This window comes from Lactuca sativa, chromosome 4 (assembly GCF_002870075.4).
Source record: "Lactuca sativa cultivar Salinas chromosome 4, Lsat_Salinas_v11, whole genome shotgun sequence".
In the NCBI taxonomy this organism is placed as follows: domain Eukaryota; kingdom Viridiplantae; phylum Streptophyta; class Magnoliopsida; order Asterales; family Asteraceae; genus Lactuca; species Lactuca sativa.
Window position 1 is genome coordinate 65,542,503 of NC_056626.2, and position 21,643 is coordinate 65,564,145.

General features: G+C 40.2%; 1 protein-coding gene across 1 annotated transcript; it reads right to left on the reverse strand.

Annotated features, from left to right (window-relative positions):
* Positions 1 to 9,479: 9,479 nt before the first annotated feature.
* On the reverse strand, positions 9,480 to 12,492 carry LOC111883645 (serine/threonine-protein phosphatase PP2A-2 catalytic subunit). The gene is made up of 11 exons (XM_023879966.3): positions 12,256 to 12,492; positions 11,230 to 11,286; positions 11,047 to 11,130; positions 10,892 to 10,963; positions 10,732 to 10,803; positions 10,613 to 10,653; positions 10,470 to 10,536; positions 10,181 to 10,372; positions 10,021 to 10,110; positions 9,824 to 9,931; positions 9,480 to 9,735 (listed from the first exon to the last, which is right to left on the reverse strand). Exons 1-11 carry the CDS (start codon positions 12,343 to 12,345, stop codon positions 9,670 to 9,672), a joined length of 939 nt encoding a protein of 312 aa, XP_023735734.1. The 5' UTR covers positions 12,346 to 12,492; the 3' UTR covers positions 9,480 to 9,669.
* Positions 12,493 to 21,643: the final 9,151 nt, after the last annotated feature.

The following is a 21,643-nucleotide window of genomic DNA, read 5'->3' on the forward strand; positions in this document are numbered from 1 at the left end:
TCAAGTTACTGATGTGTCTTCGCATTATCAATGCATAATCAACTAGCAAACAATAACCATATCTCTAGGTTTAAAGATTATATGATATTATCGTTTGTGATCACTCGTGATAACTTTCATGAAGTGATACCTGCAAGCGCGGGTTTATTCCAATGCTCAAATCATATTTCATAAGCACTCATGAACTTTACAGCAAACATTTGCTATGTCTAAACCCATTTAGACAATCTACAAACAAATTCATGACAATCTTCCTTCATATCTACTTCCAACATATGAGCGATTATGGACCGTTTGAATAATCTTATTATTCAGGAAGTCAAAACATGCAAAATAGAAACAATAGATAAATAATCAACACAAGATAGTAACCTTTCTTATAAATAACACACCTTTATTTAATCATCAAATGTTGAATACAAAATTATCTATTACAAGTTTCCTACCTATCTAATCTAAACTAATATCGTCCTTTAGTCCAACGATCCTAGCGTGTTGCAAATGATTGACCCTACTCAGTCCCTTCGTAAGGGGATCTGCTGGGTTATCTTCTGACGATACCATCTTCACAACGAGGAGTCCCTCTTCTACCCGATGTCTAATAAAATGGTATTTTCTGTCGATATGTTGAGATCTGCCATGATCCCTTGGTTCCTTGGTTAAGGCAACCGCTCCTTCATTATCACAGAAAATTTCCATGGGCTCCTTTATGGATAGCACAACTCCAAGGTTTCCAATGACTTTCTTCAACCATATAGCCTCCTTTGACGCTTCGCTTTCCGCAATGTACTCTGATTCTCACGTTGAATCAGCTACGGTCTCTTGCTTCAAACTTTTCCAAGTCACTGCTCCTCCGTTCAGGGTAAAGACTCAGCCCGACTGTGATCGGTAATTATCCCGATCCGTCTGAAAACTAGCATCACTGTACCCTCATAACCTTAAGTCATCACTCCCACCGAGGACTAGAAACCATTCCTTGGTCCTTCGTAGGTCCTTAAGAATATTCTTAACAGCAATCTAATGTCCTCTACCAGGGTTCCCTTGATATATGTTGACCATGCTCAAAGCGAAGGCCACATTAGGGCGAGTACAGGTCATAGCGTACATAATCGAGCCAACTGCGGAAGCGTAAGGTACTCGGATCATATCAGCTATCTTTGCCTTTGTACTCGGGCTCTGAGTCTTACTCAGTTTGGTATTGCATTGAATTGGCAACTCCCTTTTCTTGAAATTCTCCATACTAAAACGCTTTAGCACCTTTACCAAGTATGTATCCTGACTGAGTCCTATCAGTCTCTTACTTCTATTTCTTACTATCCTTATTCCCATAATATATGCAGCCTCTCTGAGGCCCTTCATAGCGAAACACTTCCCAAGCCAGGACTTGACCTCCTATAAAGTTGGGACGTCGTTTCCTATGAGTAGTATGTCATCGACATACAATACGAGGAAGCTCACTATACTCCCACTGGCCTTGACATACAAACATGACTCATCTTCGCTTTGCAGAAAGCCAAACTCTTTGACCTTCTCGTCCAAACAAAGATTCCATCTGCGAGACGCTTGCTTCAATCCATAAATGGATTTCTCAAACTGGCACACTCTATTGGGATGCCTCTCATCGACAAAACCTTCTAGCTGATTCATATAAACATCCTTAGCCAACTTCCCATTAAGGAAAGCAGTTATGACGTCCATCTTCCATATTTCATAGTCATGAAACGCAGCTATTGCGAGCATCACCCTAATAGACTTTATCTTGGCAACTGGCGAGAAGGTCTCATCATAGTCAACTCCAAGAGTTTGAGTAAAGCCTTTCGCGACCAATCGCGCTTTATAAGTGTGCACTTTCCCATCCATGTCCGTCTTCTTCTTGAAGACCCACTTGCACCCAACTGTCTTACGACCCGGTAGATTATCAACCAAATTCCAAACTTGGTTGTCATATATGGACTTAATCTTGCTGTCCATTGCCTCTTTCCATTTAGCAGACTTCGGGCCTGCCATGGCTTCCTTGTAGCTATTAGGTTCATCCAGATTTACTAGTGTACTATCACTAATAAATGTATCCCCTTCAGTAGTGACATGCCCATCTCCTGCCTTCCTCTTCCTGAGGTTCTCTATATCAATCTCCCTCTCCCTCGCCCTCGCGATCATATCATCCAAGGTCGGACATGCCGAGTAGCTGACATGTTTCGGATGTCAGCCCTCAACATGTCATGATAGCGGGTCTTCCACATCTCCTCATCTCATGCATACCGAGGCACCAATAAGGCCCTCTCCTAGAACTTGGCAGTAATCTCCGCCACCGTCTCTATCATCTGCCTCATATCAAGAAACTCCTTGGCCAACTGCTGAAGCTCCACAGTTGGCGCGAACTCGGCCCTGAACCGAGCCATAAAATTTGACCAAGTCATAGCCTCAATGGATGAGGCTCCCAAGGAATCATCCACCAACTCCCACCAATCTTTGGCCGTGTCTCTCAAACATCCAGCTGCATACCTGACCTTCGACCCCTCAGGGCAGAAGCTTGTCAACTGAACCATTGGGGTCTTTCACCCCGTGGAAGTCCGGCGCACCACATCCCCGGAAATCCTTAAAGGATAGTGTGTGTGTGTGTACCTGTCTGTCCAGATATTATATCGCTCCTGAATTCCCTGAGGCGATCCTCCACCAACTCTATGACCCTTCCTTGATCGACCCAAAGATAACTGGGGTCGCCTCAAGGATACCTCTCGTGATCTCTGACGCGATGAACTTGCGTAGTCTCTCATCCACTGGCTTGGAACTCGAACCTGAACCTGATCCTGATCCTGATCCTGACCCTGATCCCGATCCTCCTGCTCCGTTTCGCGTAATCATCACCATTCTGAAAACAACATACATAAGTGTCAGGGTCATACATAATCTTGCGAGATCTTACACACTCTACAAGTTCATTGGTTCTATCTCGTCCCTCCTTGACTCGAGTACGGATCCTTTGTTTTCAGTAGTACTGGCCTATACTACCTTCCACATCTATTCGTACTTTCCTCAAGGATTGCTTCGACTTCACCAAGTCCCTTCTAATATTGCTGCACCCTTTGCTAATCTCATCCTAGGGTAACTCTCCAACCCACCCTTCGCCATCAGCTGCATAAGAAGTCACTGTCTTCTCTCCCTAACTAGCTCGCAAATACCATTATATATTACTAAGACCAGATAATTCTTCAAATGAGAGGTCTCTCCCTATAATGGTTAGACTTAAACGGGAGCTACGAGGTAGGGCTAAACCTAACCTTCAGAAATTATTCAGTCATCGTCATATGTAACTTAACGTATTTGTTTACTGGTTAATTAAAGATAACTAGGACCCCTAATAGCACAAAGTAAGCAGCATCAGGGCATTGAGTAACCCAAACAAAGCATATCCTATTCAGGCTATCATATCACTGTCTAATCAGTACTATCATGCAGCTTAATAAGCACATACAACAGGCATATCAGGCATCTTCCTAGATCCTTAGCCCTATTATAGCATGCAGTTCTCATACACATACAAAAGGCATAAAATGCATACTTCCTAGATCCTTAGCCCTAATCTAGAATGCAGTTCTCATAACCATATCATATCATAAAATGTATGGGCATCTTGGGGAAAACTTACTTGAGCTCAGCTGGTTTCACGTATCACACACCTTGTTCTGTCTCAAAGTTTTTTTTTTACTTTGACTTTTAAAAAACTATTTTCTTGTGAAAATATTTCAAACCCTCAATTTGAGTCCAGACACTCCTAAAGGTGTGTCCGAATCCCTCAAACCAAGGCTCTAATACCAACTTGTAACATCCCAATTTTCAAGACAAAAAAAATTCATTTTTGATATAACAATTTAGAAAACCGTGTATAAGAAAAACATAGTCAAATCACATTATTCATCAAAACCACAATCACATGTCTCAAATCATATCATAAATACAAAATATCATCAGAGCACAATCCCAAGAACATCATAGTGCAGAAATCATGTGTGTGTGATGCGCTGCTACCGTGTCGGCTCCTTCCCTTTCGACGAAGAGGTACCTGAAAACAAAACTGAAAACTATAAGTACAAAGCTTAGTGAGTTCCCCCATCATACCACATACTATACATAACACATAATGCATAACATAACTGGGTACTAACCACCCCTTCGGCCCTGTCGACCGGTACCTTGCCTAGCATATCAGGGTTCTGTCCTCCCCTTCGGTCCTATCGACCGGTACCTTTCCTAGCATATCAGGGTGCTGGCCTCCCCTTCAGTCCTTTCGACCGGTATCTGGGGACTATTTTATCCCTACCACTACCACATAATATCATAGCACATATGTCATAACTGTCTAACATAACTGGGTACTAACTACCCCTTCGGTCATTTCGACCGGTAATGGGGTCTAACCTACCCCTCCTATCACGTATCACATAACATCATAGCATACTAGCACATAATCATAACAAGTAGCAACATACCATATAATTATCACAAGGACAATTATCTCTACTATAACTCTTACTAGTAGGTCGGCCTTGGTGCCTTCGACCCACTTCTACTAAAAGTTAACTCACCTCGTAAATTTGAGTGTGGAGTCTGTCCTCGTAGCCGGGATCAACTCCTCTTAAATCCTACACATAATCATCTTCCTTAGTTACCATTTCATGGTCAACTTAGGTCAAAGTCAAAGTCAAAGACAACACCCTGGTCAAAGTCAACTTTCGGTCAACTCGCCGAGTTGGTCCACCAACTCGTCAAGTTCCCTGATACAGAGTAGGGACCCTTTGCAAGTGACTAGGCGAGTTCATTATTTGACTCGCCGAGCCCATCTTCATGCTAGTTGGGACGTTTAGTCCTTGACTCGTCGAGTTCATCTTCATGTAAGGTGATGCTTCTTAGTGTTGGACTCGCCAAGTTCTTACTTGACTCGCTGAGTCCATCTTCATATTCTTGGGACATAGCCTTGAACTCGCCGAGTTAGTTCATACACTCGTCGAGTTCCATGATTTCTAGGTCCTTACTGAGCCCAACCGACTAAATGTTCTTCTAACTTAACACGTGGTCCATTATCAAAAGGGATTTGGTGGGAAATGCGACCTGACTCGCCAAGTCACATGAGTGACTCATCGAGTCCCTCTATGTCCAAAACTATACACTCGATTTTAGTGGGTCTTAATGCATCCAAAACATAGATCTGACCTCCTAGGGTCCATAATACACGTAAAGTCCCAAACTTGACGTCCATGCATGCGACATTTGACCCAAATGGCCCTAAAATGGAGTCTAAAAGACGCATGGGGTGCTTATGGCAATAAAGTTGGCACCTTTATGCCATAAGAACCCTCAATGGTTCCAGATCTGAAGTCATACCCTCTTAGAACCACACAATCTTGTATGTGGCTCTATAAAAGTTTAGAAAATGTAGAAATGAACCCTAACTAGAGATCTAAGAGATAAATGGTCAGGGATGAAGCTTTTTACCTCAAATAAGCTTGAAATGGGATACAACCTCTGGATCTACTAGCTTCTACTTGAACTCTCAATCTCCTTCTTCCTCCTCATGCTTCACAACCACCACAAACACACAATAATGGCTCAAGAACACTCAAACAAGGTTAGGGTTTCGATTTAAGGCTTTCTGGACACATGGAGGCGATGAGGGAGGCCACAAATGGATTGTTAAGGCGTTTAAATAGGGTGCAAACCCTTAAATTAGGGTTTCATCCAAACTAGCCTACTCGTCGAGTAGGGTCTTCTTCCTGCGTCCAAATTTTTAACCTCTACTCGACGAGTTGGGGCCTCCAACTCGCCGAGTCCCAGAACAAATGTGCAAAAAATTATATTTAATTTACGTACCAGGAATCGGGCGCTACAGCTACTAGATATAGGTGCCTCTCATGTTACCCATGATCTAACAAATCTCTCACTTCATCATCCATATGAAGGCTTGTAAGAAATAATCCTTGGGAATGGCACTGGTGTTCCCATCACTCACACTAGTTCATTCTCCATTCCCACCTCTTCCAAATCTTTATCTTTATTAAATGTTTTATGTGCTCCTACTATGAATCATAACATTATGTACATCTATCAGTTATGTTTTCATAACAATCTTCTAATTGAATTTTCATCAGGTGATTTTGTTATAAAGGATCGTCCTACAGGGGTTCATCTTCTCAAGGGACCGGATAAGCAAGGTGTTTATGAATGGCCTTTCACAACACCCATTCGAGCATTTTCAAGTGTTAAAGCTTAAACAATAAATCGGTACCATCGTCTAAGATATCCATCTCAATATACTTTCAAGACTTTAGTATCTACCTTTCAGCTTCATATTTCTAGTGATCTTTATTTAAATTGCAACACATCTCAATGTAATAAAAGTCATAAACTTCCTTTTGGTTCTAATATTTTACAGCCTCATGCAACTCTTGATCTTCTTTACATAGATTTATGGACATCTCCAGTTTATTCTCTTGACGGGTACATATACTATGTCTTTTTTTATCATTTTACTAAGTACATTTGGTTTTACCCTCTTAAAAGAAAATCTGATACAAAGTTGATTTTTGTTCGATTCAAAGCTTTAGCTGAAAATTATTTTGGTAAAACCATCAAAAATCTTTACTCTAACAATGTGTGGGGGTGTGGGGGGGGGGGGGGGATATCAAGCTTTAGAAACTTATTTTACAATCAATAGTATCTCTCATCTCACATTTCCACCCTATACACCTGAGCACAATGGTTATGCTGAAAGACGTCATCATCATATTGCTGAAACAAGACTTTCTATACTTGCTCAATCTAAACTTCCTTTAAGTTTTTGGTCTTATGCCTTCACCGCTGCTACATACCTCATTAATAGACTTCTTACACATAATCTCTCAAATCAATCACCGTTCATCGTCTTTTCGGGTCACCTCCTAATTATCTTAAACATCGCAGCTTTGGATGTCTTTATTATCCGTGGTTAACACCTTAAACACAACACAAAATGGACCTAAAATGTGTTCCCTGTATTTTCATTGGATACTCTAAAACTCAAAGTGCCTATCATTGTTTAGACCCTATCACTCATAAGGTCTACACCTCTCGCCATGTACGATTTGTAGAAACTGAGTTTCCATATGCTTATTTGATAGCTCAAAACAACATACAGCTTCTCCTGATAAGTGGAGTAATATGTCAATTCCTATCCTCTTGACTATAACTCCAACACATGGGCATGGTTCCAACTCATTCTTGCCAACCCACAGAAACCAATCACCACCAACAATAACCCAAAGTACATCACATACTCCTACACCAATTTTAGAGCCCAACCAACAACCCTCAAATAGCTTCACTTCAAGTAACAACTCTCCATCAACTCAAAACAACCCTCCACCTCCCATTACTGATATTTTAACACGTTCCAAAAACAACATTCACAAACCTAATCCCAAATACAATAACGATACCATTCTTCAGTCAAAACACATTGAACCCACCAGTACCTTTCAAACTCTCAAAGACCCTCTTTGGAAAAAAGCTATGGTTGAAGAAATTGAAGCTCTTCACAAACTTGGAACTTGGGATTTAGTGTCACCTGATAAGAAACAAAACTTTATCAAATGTAAATGGGTTCTTCGAATAAAATACAATCCTGATGGTAGCATGCAACGATACCGAGCTCGATTAGTTGCAAAAGGTTTTCAACGACCTGGAATTGACTACGCCGAAACGTTCAGTCCTGTAGTGAAACCAACTCCCATTGGTACCTTACCCACTCTAGTTGTAATAAACAATTGGCATCTTAGGCAGCTTGACATCAATAATGCATTCCTTAATGGCACGCTTCATGAGTAGGTTTTTATGTCGCAACCATCTGGGTTCACGGATGTGAACTTTCCTACTCACGTGTGCAAACTCCGAAAGGCTATCTATAGGCTAAAACAAGCCCCTAAGGCTTGGTATACAGAACTCACAAAATGTTTTCTTGTCTTTGGTTTCACAAGACCGATTGTTGATGCATCACTATTCATCTATAATCAATCCACCAACCCTCTTTATCTCATTGTGTACGTGGATGATATTATTATCACCAGTCCAAATGCTACTAATCTTGATGTTTTTATCAAAAGTTTGGCCAATAGGTTTTCATTGAAAGATTTTGGAGCTTTATCTTATTTTCTTGGAGCTGAAGTTACACCTACACCAAAAGGTCTATTTCTTAGTCAAATGAAGTATATTATGGATCTTCTTGAACGTTTCAATATACAATATGAAAAACCAACTTCAACACCTGTGGTTGCTAATCCTCCTTCAACGTTAATGTCGGGAGACCTTCTAGATGATCCAACCGAGTATTGGGAAGCAGTTAGAAGTCTTCAATATCTTACATTAACAATACTTATGTCTTATATGTTGTCAACAAGTTGTCACAGTACATGCACAAGCCACACAATACACATTAGGCAGCGGTTAAACGCCTATTCTGATAGCTTCGTGGTACATCGGAAAAAGGAATTCATATTGTTCGTAATTCACCATTTATTCTACATGCTTTTGCCGATGTCGGTTAGGCAATGAACAAAGATGACTACACTTCAACTACGGGTCACATTGTCTTTCTTGGTAAAAATCCTATCATTTGGAGTTCTAAGAAGCAAAAATTGATAGCTCGGTCTTCTACCGAAGTAGAATATAAAGCTATAGCAGCAACTGTTGAATTAATGTGGGTCCAAAATCTTCTCGGCGAATTTGACTTTGCTGTCTCAACTAATCCTGTTGATAAGTGTGATAATACTGGAGCTACAAACCTTTGTGCAAATCCGATTTTTCACTCGAAAGCATATCACTTCATCCGGGAACAAGTTCAAAATGGCACATCACGGGTTTCACATGTCCATTCAAGTGATCAACTTGCTGATGTTTTAACAAAGCATCTATCCCGTCCTCAACTTGAATCACTAATTTTCAAGATTGGTTTCACAGAAAGATCGCCCATTTTGAGGGGGCATATAAGAGATAAAGATAAGAATACTCATTCAAGATTATTGGTTCCTATATTCTAGGATATTATACTTCCGTTCCAATTTTGTAGCATATGTTATGTATCATATAAACCACTGTATCAATAGAAGATATTTATCTTGCGTCCCAATATTCCCGTATCCTCTTCATAGGGACCCCATTGCTTGTTCTCATAAGTGATAGGTTTTAGAGCCAATCACACTATGCAACTCAATAATATCACAGATTTTAATGTGTGGTAATAGGAAATAGGAAATAGGAAATACGACATCAGCGTTAAAGAGTTTTGTGCATCTTGCTTTTTTGTTGATATGTTTGCAACCTTAACCAAGGCACATGTTACAAACATATACCAGGATTTCTGATTTGGCTGATTTGATTAATGATATGATATACTGACTTGAAATCAGTTTTCATGATAAAAATTAAACAAACCACATGACCGATAAACCATATTAATACTAAGAAACAAAATAGATGACTTTTCTTCTCAAGGGCAATTGCTTAAATTAATAATACAAATATTTAACTTTATGTAAAGATTCAACTAATCAAACTTTGATCAACCCATGACTAAATAAATCACTCTCACAAAACCCATAAAAAAAAAAAAAAAGCAAATGACCATGAATCAGGTACAGAAGCTCACAGGAAATAATCTGGTGTTCGTCTTGTTACATCTGGTTCTCCTCTCCTTGGAGCAGGATCAAACTGCAACATTATTTAATCAAATTTTAAATTAATATATTTGTAACTTTTAATTGTCACAAAATATTTAAAATTATTTTCAATTTATGACCTGGATAAACGTGTGACCCTTGCAATCATCCACTTCCAAAATAGACGCCATATTCCCACATCGATAGCAATAATTCGGTGCACTAAATATAGTCACAACCTTTTGCTCCTGTCAAACATATTTTTTATTTTTTTAAAAAAAAAGTTCACTACTTAAATTAAAAAAAAAAAAACATAAACCAAAAAATAAAATATTACATGTCCCCAGTTGAATCCCTCCATGACCAGCTGATGAGCTCTAGCAATAAGCTTCAAGCCGTTTGCATGATTAAATTGCTCAGAAATATCCTACAAAAACATCATTAGTTTATACACAAAAAAATGTTAAATAAAAAAGAGATTTATTAATTGATATTACCTGGCCAAAAGTGTATCCGGCTCCACGGGGCGAAATTCCCCACCCGCATCTGTCATCCGGGTCGGACCATAAAAGATCACACATCGGACCTTCATGTGGGACCTCTTGTACACGATCAAAATTTCTTATACTATCAAGTGTTTCAATTGAAGGCGACAAACCACCATGAAGACAGAATATTTCTGATTCAACCTAAATATATTATATATAATAAATTTTTAAATTTGTACATTTATATAGTAACAAATAATAATAAGCATAATAAATATACTATTAGTCTATTACTAACCAATGCTGTTAATGGGAAGTAATCAAACAGATCTGTAAAAGTCTTCCAAACATTAGCACTCCCATACCTATAAATTATTTAAAATTACTCTCAGAGGCTGATGAAAAATAATATTAAAAAAAAAATTAAAAAATTGAACTCACTTTCGAAGGCATTCGTCATAAAACCCATAGACTTGAGTGATCTGTATATGAAAAATTAGTTTAATTTTATTTATTTAAAGACATGAAGAAAAAAAAAAAAAAAAAAAAAAGTAGAATACCTGACGACTTTCATGGTTTCCTCTTAAAATTGTGATGCGTTGAGGGTAACGTACTTTCAGAGCCACCAACAGCTGAAAACAAAGAGTTGAATTTTACAATTTTTAAAATTTTTTTTTTATTATTTTATAAAAATAAAAAAATAGTAAGATATGTGCTTACTGTGACAGTTTCGACAGAGTAATATCCTCGATCAACATAATCTCCCATAAACAAGTAATTTGTATCTGGGCACTGCCATTGAAATTGAAAAATTAGAAATATAAATTAATAATATTTTAAAATATAAAAAAAAGAATTTTTTTTTTACAAAATACCTTTCCTCCTATGCGAAAAAGTTCAGCAAGATCATGAAACTGCCCGTGAATGTCACCACAGATAGTCACAGGGCTTTTTACTGGCTGCAAAAGGGAAAATCCAAACAATTTAAAATTATAATAAGAAAACGTGAAAATAAATACTTTTTTTTCTATTAAAAATTAGGGGAAAAAAAGTCATACCTGAACATTGCTTTCAGCCATTAGTATCTCTTTCGCCTTCTCACATAAGGTCTTAACCTACATCCATATATAAAATATTTACAATCTTTTTATTAAAATATTTTCTCATCTTTTGTGAGATGCATTGATTAAGGCATGTTTTTTGGCTAAACTGGTTAAGTGATTCTGTCCTGATCAAGTCAAAAAAGAATTATAGTTGTACAGATCAAGTGCATAACACATTAAGATGAGGTCATGGCTAAATATCTATAGAAATACAACCTAAAAAATAAGGGTGTGTAACACCAGCTAACACTCAAAAAATAAATACTACGAAATAATGGAGCTGCAATCTTATATCTCATTATGAGGAGAAAACCATAACTGCTTTGTGTCTAAATCATGTCTGAATCACGGAAGAACAAAAGGAAACAGAATAAAATCATGTCTGAATCACAGATGTATCTTCCAACTAATACTTGAAATTCCTATGGCCATTTATTGGATGATGACATATTTATGTTGTTATGAAATAGAACAAGAAACCACTCAGATAATGTGGTATGAAACGTACCAGTTAACTAATTTCTAGTTTTGTTACAGGTTTCAAATGTAATCTATCTCTTTTGGTTACAAAATTCAGAATGTAATTGTTATTTTAGGAAATGATGAATAAGTTTCACGTATTTAGCAATTAGTTTTCGGAAATTCTAGAAGTGGATAAATACCCCATCAAACATTCAAAAGCCACAATGCAGTTCTTTACTTAGAATGGAGGAAGTAAACGCTAAGCACACCACAAATTACCTATAAAAGGATTTGCAAAAGTAGTCATTTAAGTCGGAGTAATGAACAAGTTAACACAAGTTGAAATTTTGTTAGCGCTTTACTAACATCAAATTTGCAGAACCCTAGTGCCCTCGTAAGATGCAATCCCAGATCCATTAGAAATCACACATAGAATTCAAGAATTATAACAAGATGTAACTTAAAAACAAAGAAATTAACTAAATTTCAAACAGAGAAAGAGAGATGGAGAAAGTTAACCTCAGGCTCGGTTAAGGGCTTGCACTGCATGAGCTGTGATATCTGCTCGTCCAGGTTCCCATGGGTGTTCGAAGCCAGATCCACACTCATCTTCTTATATAAATATTATGTGTGTTTATACATATAATCACATAGGGTTTCGAATTCAATCGATGGTTCTATCGATCAAAATGCTTCCCAATTGAATACACAATCAGAAATAAACATGAACAAGAATGAAACCCTCGTTAATCGGCGAGTTTGTTCTTTTGTTTGGATATATTTCAGATGACCTCCTTTAATGTTATTGGAATATCAAATTCAGTCCTTTATCTTTCATTCATACTAAACTGTTATGCAAATTATACTAACCAACTATAAATCAAAATGGGACTAGTTCACTTAATAGAGATGGAAGCCTTTTAGATTAGAGGTCCAGTTTAAATTTGAGTATAGACGATTTAATTAACTTGGTGAATCTAACTTCTAATCACTAATAAGTTGTTAAAAAAATGATACATTATTTTTGATAATCATATCAAATTTCTACCATGTATAGCAATCATCGTATCATAATTATAATCTATCTATTTCTTATAAAGATCTTTTTAAATGAATATGATTCAAGACAAGTCTTATTTTTGCATTATATTCATTTGAAACCCTTCACCTCTTTAACTTACTCTAATTAATTGAAATAGTTAACCTATATAAAAACATTATTTCACATGCATGGTTATTCATATTTGCATCACTTCTCTTTTCAATTATTTTATATGAAATACATACAAATAGAGAAGAATATTATGGCTATCATATGTTTAAAAGAAAGAGTTAACGGTGAAATATATAATGTGTGATACGATTTTCTTTGGGTATATCAAATATTCAATGGATCAATGTATTTGATTGATTTAAAGCAAAGATATCAAAATTTCAAAGCAAATTGAATGATATGGCTAATTGCCTCAAGGTTTTTTTTCTATATTTTTTTATTCTATACTTTTATTTTGCATGATATTTATATGTTACAAATATTATAATTAGATGCTATAATTGTTTTATTGTGCTATATTGTAGGAATGAAAGATCTTGGAGCAACCAATAATCAACATTGATGTATATCTCATGATGTCGGATCATTCTTCAAATCTAAGAGTATCGTTTCTCAATCAATAAAATAAATGGTTAATTATATTATAATGTTATATTAGTATCGAAAATGTTTAAAAAAGTTAGAGACATTTGTATCATGAATCGATTGGTATCACTTTAACCTTTGTGGATTTTTGAAAACTTATGACTTGATATTTTATATGTATATTCTTTATTAAAACATAAAATTTTGACTTTTACCCTTTGGCCTTTTCTAACATAACATAAATAAATCGTGGAACATTAACATATTGATATGAATATTAAATGTTATTTTAGATACTTAAATAGCCATTTTATTGACATGAATATAAAATGGTTTTTAGGGATTTAAATAACCCTTTTACTAGCCTTTTTTGGATCATTTTTATAAAATGTTATTTTATGTTTTGTTTTGTTTTTGTTTTTTTATGATAAAATTTGAAAATATTCTAAAAAAATCATTAATGACATGTAGAAACACATTAATATTTATATATAGCTTTAAGGAAAGTTTGTTCTTAATAGAAAATTGAGTGTATATATATATATATATATATATATATATATATATATATATATATATATATATAAGAGTATGATCAAATGAAAACACCAAAAAGATTGAGAAGGCGAGTACAATTCTTAGTCAACCAATTTATAAGGTAAATTAATAATTTTATATTTAATTTAAATATTTCCGGTATTTTAAAACATACCAAAAAATATACTAAGGTAATTTTATGAGCTTGTTTGTAGCACCTGGTTCTTGGTGCGCATTTCTTTTTATTTTTTATCTAAGTATTTTGCATTTTTGCCCTTGGACTCGGCGAGTTGAAGGACCAACTCGCCGAGTAGAAGCTGGATGGGACGCAGGATCAAAGCGATGGATTCGACGAGTCGGGTCCCGGACTCGGCGAGTAGATACTGTCTAGACCAAAAACCCTAATCCAAGGGTTTGCACCCTATTTAAATAGTGTTATGTCGACCCAAAACGTCTCTTATGCTCCCAAAACACCTCTCATTGAAACCATAGTCGTTATTGAAGCAATCTAAGCCTTATTAGTGGATTTTGGTGCTTGTGGTCTTAAGAAGGAAGGAGAAAAGCTTGAGGAAGCAAGTAGAGACCAAGGGAACCCGAATTTGTGCACTTTCTACAGCTCATTGAAGGTAAAAAGTTGTAACCTTGCTCATTCATTTGTTAGATCCCTCTTTGGGGAGATTTAGGGTTTTTATAAGCCATTTTTGGTGGCCAAACATGTTTGCAAACATGGTTGGGGGTTAAAGCTTCTGAATCACATCATTTGAGGGGTCACTAGGCAGATTTGAGTGGCTTTTGCACCCATGAAAGGCCCCATGCATCTTAAGAGCTTGTTTTATGTATTTTTGAGCTCAAAGTCTCATGCAAGCACGTAAAGTTTGTAACTTTACATGCTAGACCGATTGTAGAAGCTTGGATCTATCTTTTGATCAAAGGTTGTACATCAGAAATCAAAGATTTAGAGTGTGGACGCGACCGACTCGGCGAGTCCGTTCTTGGACTCGACAAGTCCGAGGCTTTGAGCCCCATATCTGTTGAGGGTCAAGGAAACCAGTTGCGTGTTAGAAGGGTTGTAACCGGACAGGAAGAGTTACCCAATGCATTGGACGTGATTTTAGACCTGGAGTTCATGGGACTCGGCGAGTGCTAGAACAGACTCGGCGAGTCCAAGGCAACCTTCTTAAGGATGAAGATGAACTCGACGAGTTGTTCATCAACTCGGCGAGTCAAGGACAGAACTTGTTCATCAGATGAAGGTGAACTCGATGAGTTGTTCATCAACTCGGCGAGTCGGATGAGTTTCATGCGATGTTCATATGAGAGAGGAACGCGTCGAGTTGGGCCGAGTCGGGTCATGGATGAGGACGAGTAAAGGGTGAGGGACTCAGCGAGTTGACGACCCAACTCGGTGAGTCGGGTCAACTTGAAGTTGACTTTGACTAGACTTGGACTGACCCTGTTTAGGGTTGTACTTGTTGTGTGTTGACTTGAAAAGTTGTCGTGTAGGGATCGAGGAGTCGAAGGGAGTCGACTTGTGCGCCGAGGATAATTCAAACGATGCACGACATTGAGGTGAGTTACCTTCCAGTAGGGGTGGGTCTAAGGCCACAATGTCGGCCCACCCAAAAAGGGGTATTTAGAAGATAATGGTCTTTATGATAATTATCTTGGTCTGGTTATGTGTTGGTTATGAGATTTATCTGGATGATATGTTATGCGTATAGTAGGGATTAGTTTCCCTAACATTGGTCCTTAGGACCCAAGGGTAGGTCAATACCCGGATATGCATGGCTGTATGTTTATATCTGCTGATTGTATGCTAGTGGTAGAGGGTGAAATAGTCCCCAGTTACTGGTTGAAAGATACCGATGACGGATACCAGTTGAAAGATACCGAAGATGGTTACCGGTTGAAAGATACCGATGAAGGTTACCGGTTGAAAGATACCGATGAAGGTTGTCGGTTGAAAGATACTTACGATATTGTATGGTATGTGGTATGATGGGGGAACTTACTAAGCTTTGTGCTTACAGTTTTGATTTTGGTTTCAGGTACCTCTTCGTCGAAGGGGAAGGAGTCGGCGGTGTAGCATCGCATCACACACACACACACTCATGGTTTCCGCAAGGAGTTTTTGGGACTGTACTCTGATTTTCATTACTTTTGATGTTATGGTTTGGGACACAACAATATGATTTTGTGGCGTGTTGGTTATTTGACAATATTTTGGTAAAAATGTTTATGGAATTGTTAATTCAAAAATGAAATTTTCGGGCTTGAATTTTGGGATGTTACAAGTTAGTATCAGAGCCCTGGTTTGAGGGATTCGGACACACCCTCGGGGGTGTCTGGACTCAAACTAAGGGACTAAAAGATTTTTACAAGGAAAATGGTTTTCTAAAATTTAAATGGAAGGATTTTAAGAAAGACGAAGTGTGTGATGCATGCGACCGGCCGTGCTCAAGTAATTTTTCCGCAAGATACCCATACTTGTTATGTTATGTTATATGGTTTTGATTCAGAAAACTGCATGCTAGAATAGGACTAAGGATCTAGGAGGATGCCTTGTGTGCCTGATATATGATTCTGAGAATTGCATGCTAGTTAGGGCTAAGGATCTAGGAGGATGCCTTATATGCCTGTTGTATAAGCTGTATGCTAGGACTGTTTAGTCAGCAGTAGGATGGCATGTGTAGGTTATGCCTGTTTTTGGTTACCCAATGCACGGATGATGCTTGCTTTGTGTTATGGGGGTTCTGGCCATCTTCAACTAGCTAAGGAACGGATATGTAACAATATTCGCAAGCTAGTTAGGGGGAGGTGGTGGGGACTCCTAGTGCAGCTGATGGCAAAGGGTAGGTCGGAGAGTGCCCTAGGGAAGCCAAGGATGAGGTCAGTGGAAAGGGTATCGGAAAAAGGGACTTGGAAAAGTCAAAGCAATCCTTGAGGAAAGTACGGGTAGATGTGGAATGTAGTATGGGCCCGTACTACTAAAAGCAGAGGACCCGTACTCGAATCAAGGAGGGCCTAGATGGAACCTGGAAACTTGGAAAGTGTGTGAGACCTCTAAGAGGTATATGTGATCCTGACAATCGTATGTTTATTTTCAGAATGGTGGTTGTAACGCCCCAAAAATACCGGCTAAAAATTTCATTTTTAAATTAGGTTAATACGTAAAAGCATCATTACAAATCATTCATAATATTACTCCGTGTCTGAAAACCGGTAATATCATAATAATATTTCAGAGTACATCCCAGAAAATCCATAGTGTGGAAAAACAAGAGTGTGTGTGATATGCTGCTACCGTACCGGCTCCTTTCCCTTAGCTGAAGAGGTACCTGAAACCAAAACTGAAAACTATAAGCACGAAGCTTAGTGAGTTCCCCCACTGTACCACATACCATATGATCACATAACATACATATATTGTCAGGCATATATGGGTGCCTGACCTACCCCTGCGTTCCTCTCGGCCGGACGTTTCCTAGCATACCTGGGTGCTGGTCTCCCCTTCGATCCTCTCGACCGGATACTACCTAGCATATCTGGGTGCTGGCCTCCCCTTCGGTCCTATCGACCGGATACTGCCTAGCATATCTGGGTGCTGGCCTCCCCTTCGGTCCTCTCGACCGAATACCGGGGAACTATTTCTCCCCTCTACTACTACCACATAACATGTATCACAATATCAGAATCTATCTAGCATGGTTGGGTATGACTACCCCTTCGGCCCTACCGATCGAATATCTTGGGGACTATCTCCCCCTACTGTCACTAGCACATAGCATCATATCATACTAGCACATAAACATAACACAGGTAGCAGTAATCCATAGATGAATATCACAGAGACAATCATCTACATACAACTCCTACTGGTGGGCCGGCATTGTGGCCGTAGACCCACCGCTACTGGAAGGTAACTCACCTCGATGTAGCTGTTAATCTGTGTGGGGATTAACTGTCTACTGTTGCTCCGGAAATCCTCCAGCTATAATTCCCACAAAACGCTCAATCAACCACTGCTAATTGTCCCTTGGGGTAAAATGCCCCTGACCAAGTCATAAGCCAAGGTCAGAGTCAACTTTCAGTTGACCCGACTCGCCGAGTTGGCTCTCCAACTCGCCGAGTCTCTATCTAATCGATTGCCCTGTATCCCGTCCCTACTCGTCGATTTAGGCGTTGACTCGATGAGTTCTCCTTCTAAACTGATGTCCAAGTCCTTCATCCTACTCGCCGAGTTGTATGAACAACTCGCCGAGTTCATCTTCATCCAATGAACAGTTTATGTTGTGACTCGCCGAGTTGTATGAACAACTCGTTGAGTCTGTTCTTGATCTAAGAAGATTGTCTTGAACTCGCCGAGTTAGGGCATTGACTCGCCGAGTTCCTTCATGGATGAGTTCGGCTTCCAACTCACCGAGTCCACTCAGGACTCACTACTCTACTCGACACAAAGAAAAGGGGACAAACTCGGAGACTCGCGACTCGACTCGCCGAGTCAGATGAACGACTCGCCGAGTCGTTACCATGCAATTACTATATGGTCGATTCTGCTTGAATCCAGCTCATGCCATACATAGATCTGTGATCCTGGGGCTTGATTAACACGTAAAGTTTCCAACTTTACATGTAAATAGACAACCATGAGGGTTTTAGGGTCCAAAATGCACCAAAAGGGTATATCTAGGGCTTTCATGCAATATGGTTCCAAAAAGACAGTAGATCTGAGCTCCTGGAGCTCAACCATGCCTAGATCTAAAGGTTAATCAGCTTATTACGAACCCTCAAACATACACAAGCTTGGAAATGGTTCAAGAAGGACTTTAATGGAGCTATAAGGGACAATAAGCATGAAGACAAGGGGGAAATCGAGTCATACCTTAGGGAACACACTGAGATAGCTCCAAGATGCTTGACCTCCTCTTCTTCTTCTTGATCTACTCTCCTTCCCACTCCAAAACTTCAAGAGAACACACCAAATGCTTCAAACTCACAAAGAAACAAAGCTTGAACGAGGTATAGGGCTCTGAGGGTGAATGGGGGCGAGCTTGGGGCGGAATGGGGGTTTAAATAGGGTGCAAACCCCTGAAACTTAGGGTTTCATCCAACAGCGGTGACTCGCCGAGTCCAGAATACGGACTCGCCGAGTCGCCAACTTAAAACGTGTCCCGGGTCCCGTCTCGGCGAGTCGGGCCTACAACTCGCCGAGTACAGGGCTAAAAATGCAAACACTTATACAAATTTCCACATACCAGGAATCAGGTGCTACAAATCTCCCCCACTTATTTTAGACTTCGCCCTCGAAGTCTGTTGCTCGATCCCGAAATAGCTCGGGGTAATGCTCCGTCATTTCTTCCACTGGGATTGTGTTTTGTGGTCTACCGGGATTGTGTTTTGAGGCTATTTGAGGAACGTTACTTGGTGGACTTGGTTCCCATACCTTTGCGGGGGAACAAGGTCATTATTGGTATGGACTGGCTAAGCCCCAATGGGGCAGTGATCGACTGCGCGCAGCAGTCAGTGAGGATTAGGACCCTTAATGGGGGAGAGCTGGTGGTTCAGGGTGAAAGGCCACATCGAGGACCAGCTTTATGTTCAGCAGCGAGGGCTAGGCACTACCTTCAGCAGGGTTGCACATGTTATGTCGCCTATGTTATGGATATCCGGGAGGCGGGCAGGGCGACGGTGGGCGATGTGCCCGTAGTACGGGAGTTTGAGGATGTGTTCCCCGAGGAGTTGCCCGGGGTGCCTCTCGAGAGGCAGGTGGAATTCAGAATCGACCTGGTCCTTGGTGTGGCTCCGATAGCCAAGGAACCGTATCTGTTGTCTCCCCCTGAGATGTAGGAGTTGTTTACACAGCTGTAGGAGCTGTTAGACTAGGGATTCATTAGACCGAGCAGTTCACCCTGGGGAGCCCCGATTTTGTTTGTGAAGAAGAAGGATGGGTCGCATCGGATGTGTATAGATTATCGGGAGCTGAATAAGGTAACGGTGAAGAACCGTTACCCACTCCCTAGGATTGATGACCTCTTTGACCAGCTACAGGGAGCATCTTGGTTCTCCAAGATTGATCTGCTCTCAGGATATCATCAGATGAGGGTCAGGGAGGAGGATATACAGAACACGACGTTCTGGACGCACTATGGCCACTATGAGTTTTTGGTGATGCCTTTTAGGCTCACCAATGCTCCCACCGCATTCATGGATCTCATGAACCGCGTGTGCAGACCGATTTTGGATCGGTTCGTGATAGTTTTCATCGATGACATCTTGGTCTATTCCAAGACGCAGGAGGAACATGAGGACCATCTGCGAGAGGTTCTGGAGACTTTGAGAAGGGAGAACTTGTATGCTAAGTTATCCAGTGAGTTCTGGTTGCGCGAGGTGCAGTTTCTTAGGCACCTTGTCAACCAAAGCGGGATTTTGGTAGATCCGGCCAAAGTGGAGGCCATGATGAGATGGGAGGTTCCGAGGTCTCCATTTGAGATTCATAGTTTCCTAGGATTAGCCGGCTACTATCGGAGATTCATCCAGGATTTCTCCAAGATAGTCGTACCCCTGACCAGGCTAACGAGGAAGGTCGTGGCCTTTTGTTGGGGGCCTGAGCAGCAGGCTGCATTTGAGACATTGAGACAGAGATTGTGCGAGGCATGAATCTTAGCCCTGCCAGAGGGCATGGAGGATTTCTTCGTGTTCTGTGATGCGTCCATCTCGGGTTTGGGCGCAGTATTGATCCAGAGAGGGCATGTCATTGCTTACGCTTCGAGGCAGCTGAAGCCTCACGAGGCGAATTACCCGACGCATGATTTGGAGTTGGGGGCTGTTGTGTTCGCCCTCAATATGTGGCGTCATTACCTTTGTGGGGTTCGTTGTGCGATTTACACGGGCCACAAGAGCTTGAGGTATCTTATGGACCAGCCAAATCTGAATATGAGGCAACGTCAGTGGCTTGATGTGGTAAAGGATTACGATTGCAAGATCCTTTACCATCCAGGAAAGGCCAATGTGGTGGCCGACGCGCTTAGCCGCAATGCAGCGCCGATCAGGGATATCTGTCTGATGATTACAGTGGTGACTTTGCTTTTGGAGCGGATTCGGGAGGCCCAACAGGGGGGCCATGAAGGAGGAACATCGAAAGAGCGAGCGGATTGTGGGGCAGGTTTCCTCCTTCGACTATGACAGTCGAGGGTTATTAACACTACACCGTAGGATGTGGGTGCCGTACCACGGGGGTGTGCGCCAGGTTCTGATGGAAGAGGCGCACAAATCTCGATTCTCCATTCATCCCGGGGCGACGAAGATGTACAAGGATCTTCTCCTGGACTATTGGTGACCCTGCATGAAACGAGATGTAGCATGGTACGTGGAGCGGTACTTGACCTACAGGAAGGTCAAGGCCGAGCACTAGAGGCCACACGACAAGATGCAGCCGTTGGACATTCCGTTGTGGAAATGGGAGGACATTACGATGGATTTTATCACAAAGCTTCCCAGGACCGCGCGAGGGGTGGATTCGATTTGGGTAATATTCGATCGATTGACCAAGAGCGCTCATTTTATTCCGATTCAAGAGGGTATCTCGGCCGAGAAGCTGGCCGACATCTATATCAGGGAGGTGGTGGCACGGCACGGGGTGCCAGTGTCGGTGATTTCAGACAGAGACGTGCGGTTCACTTCCAGGTTTTGGAAGAAGTTTAACGATGAGTTGGGTACTCGTTTGCATTTTAG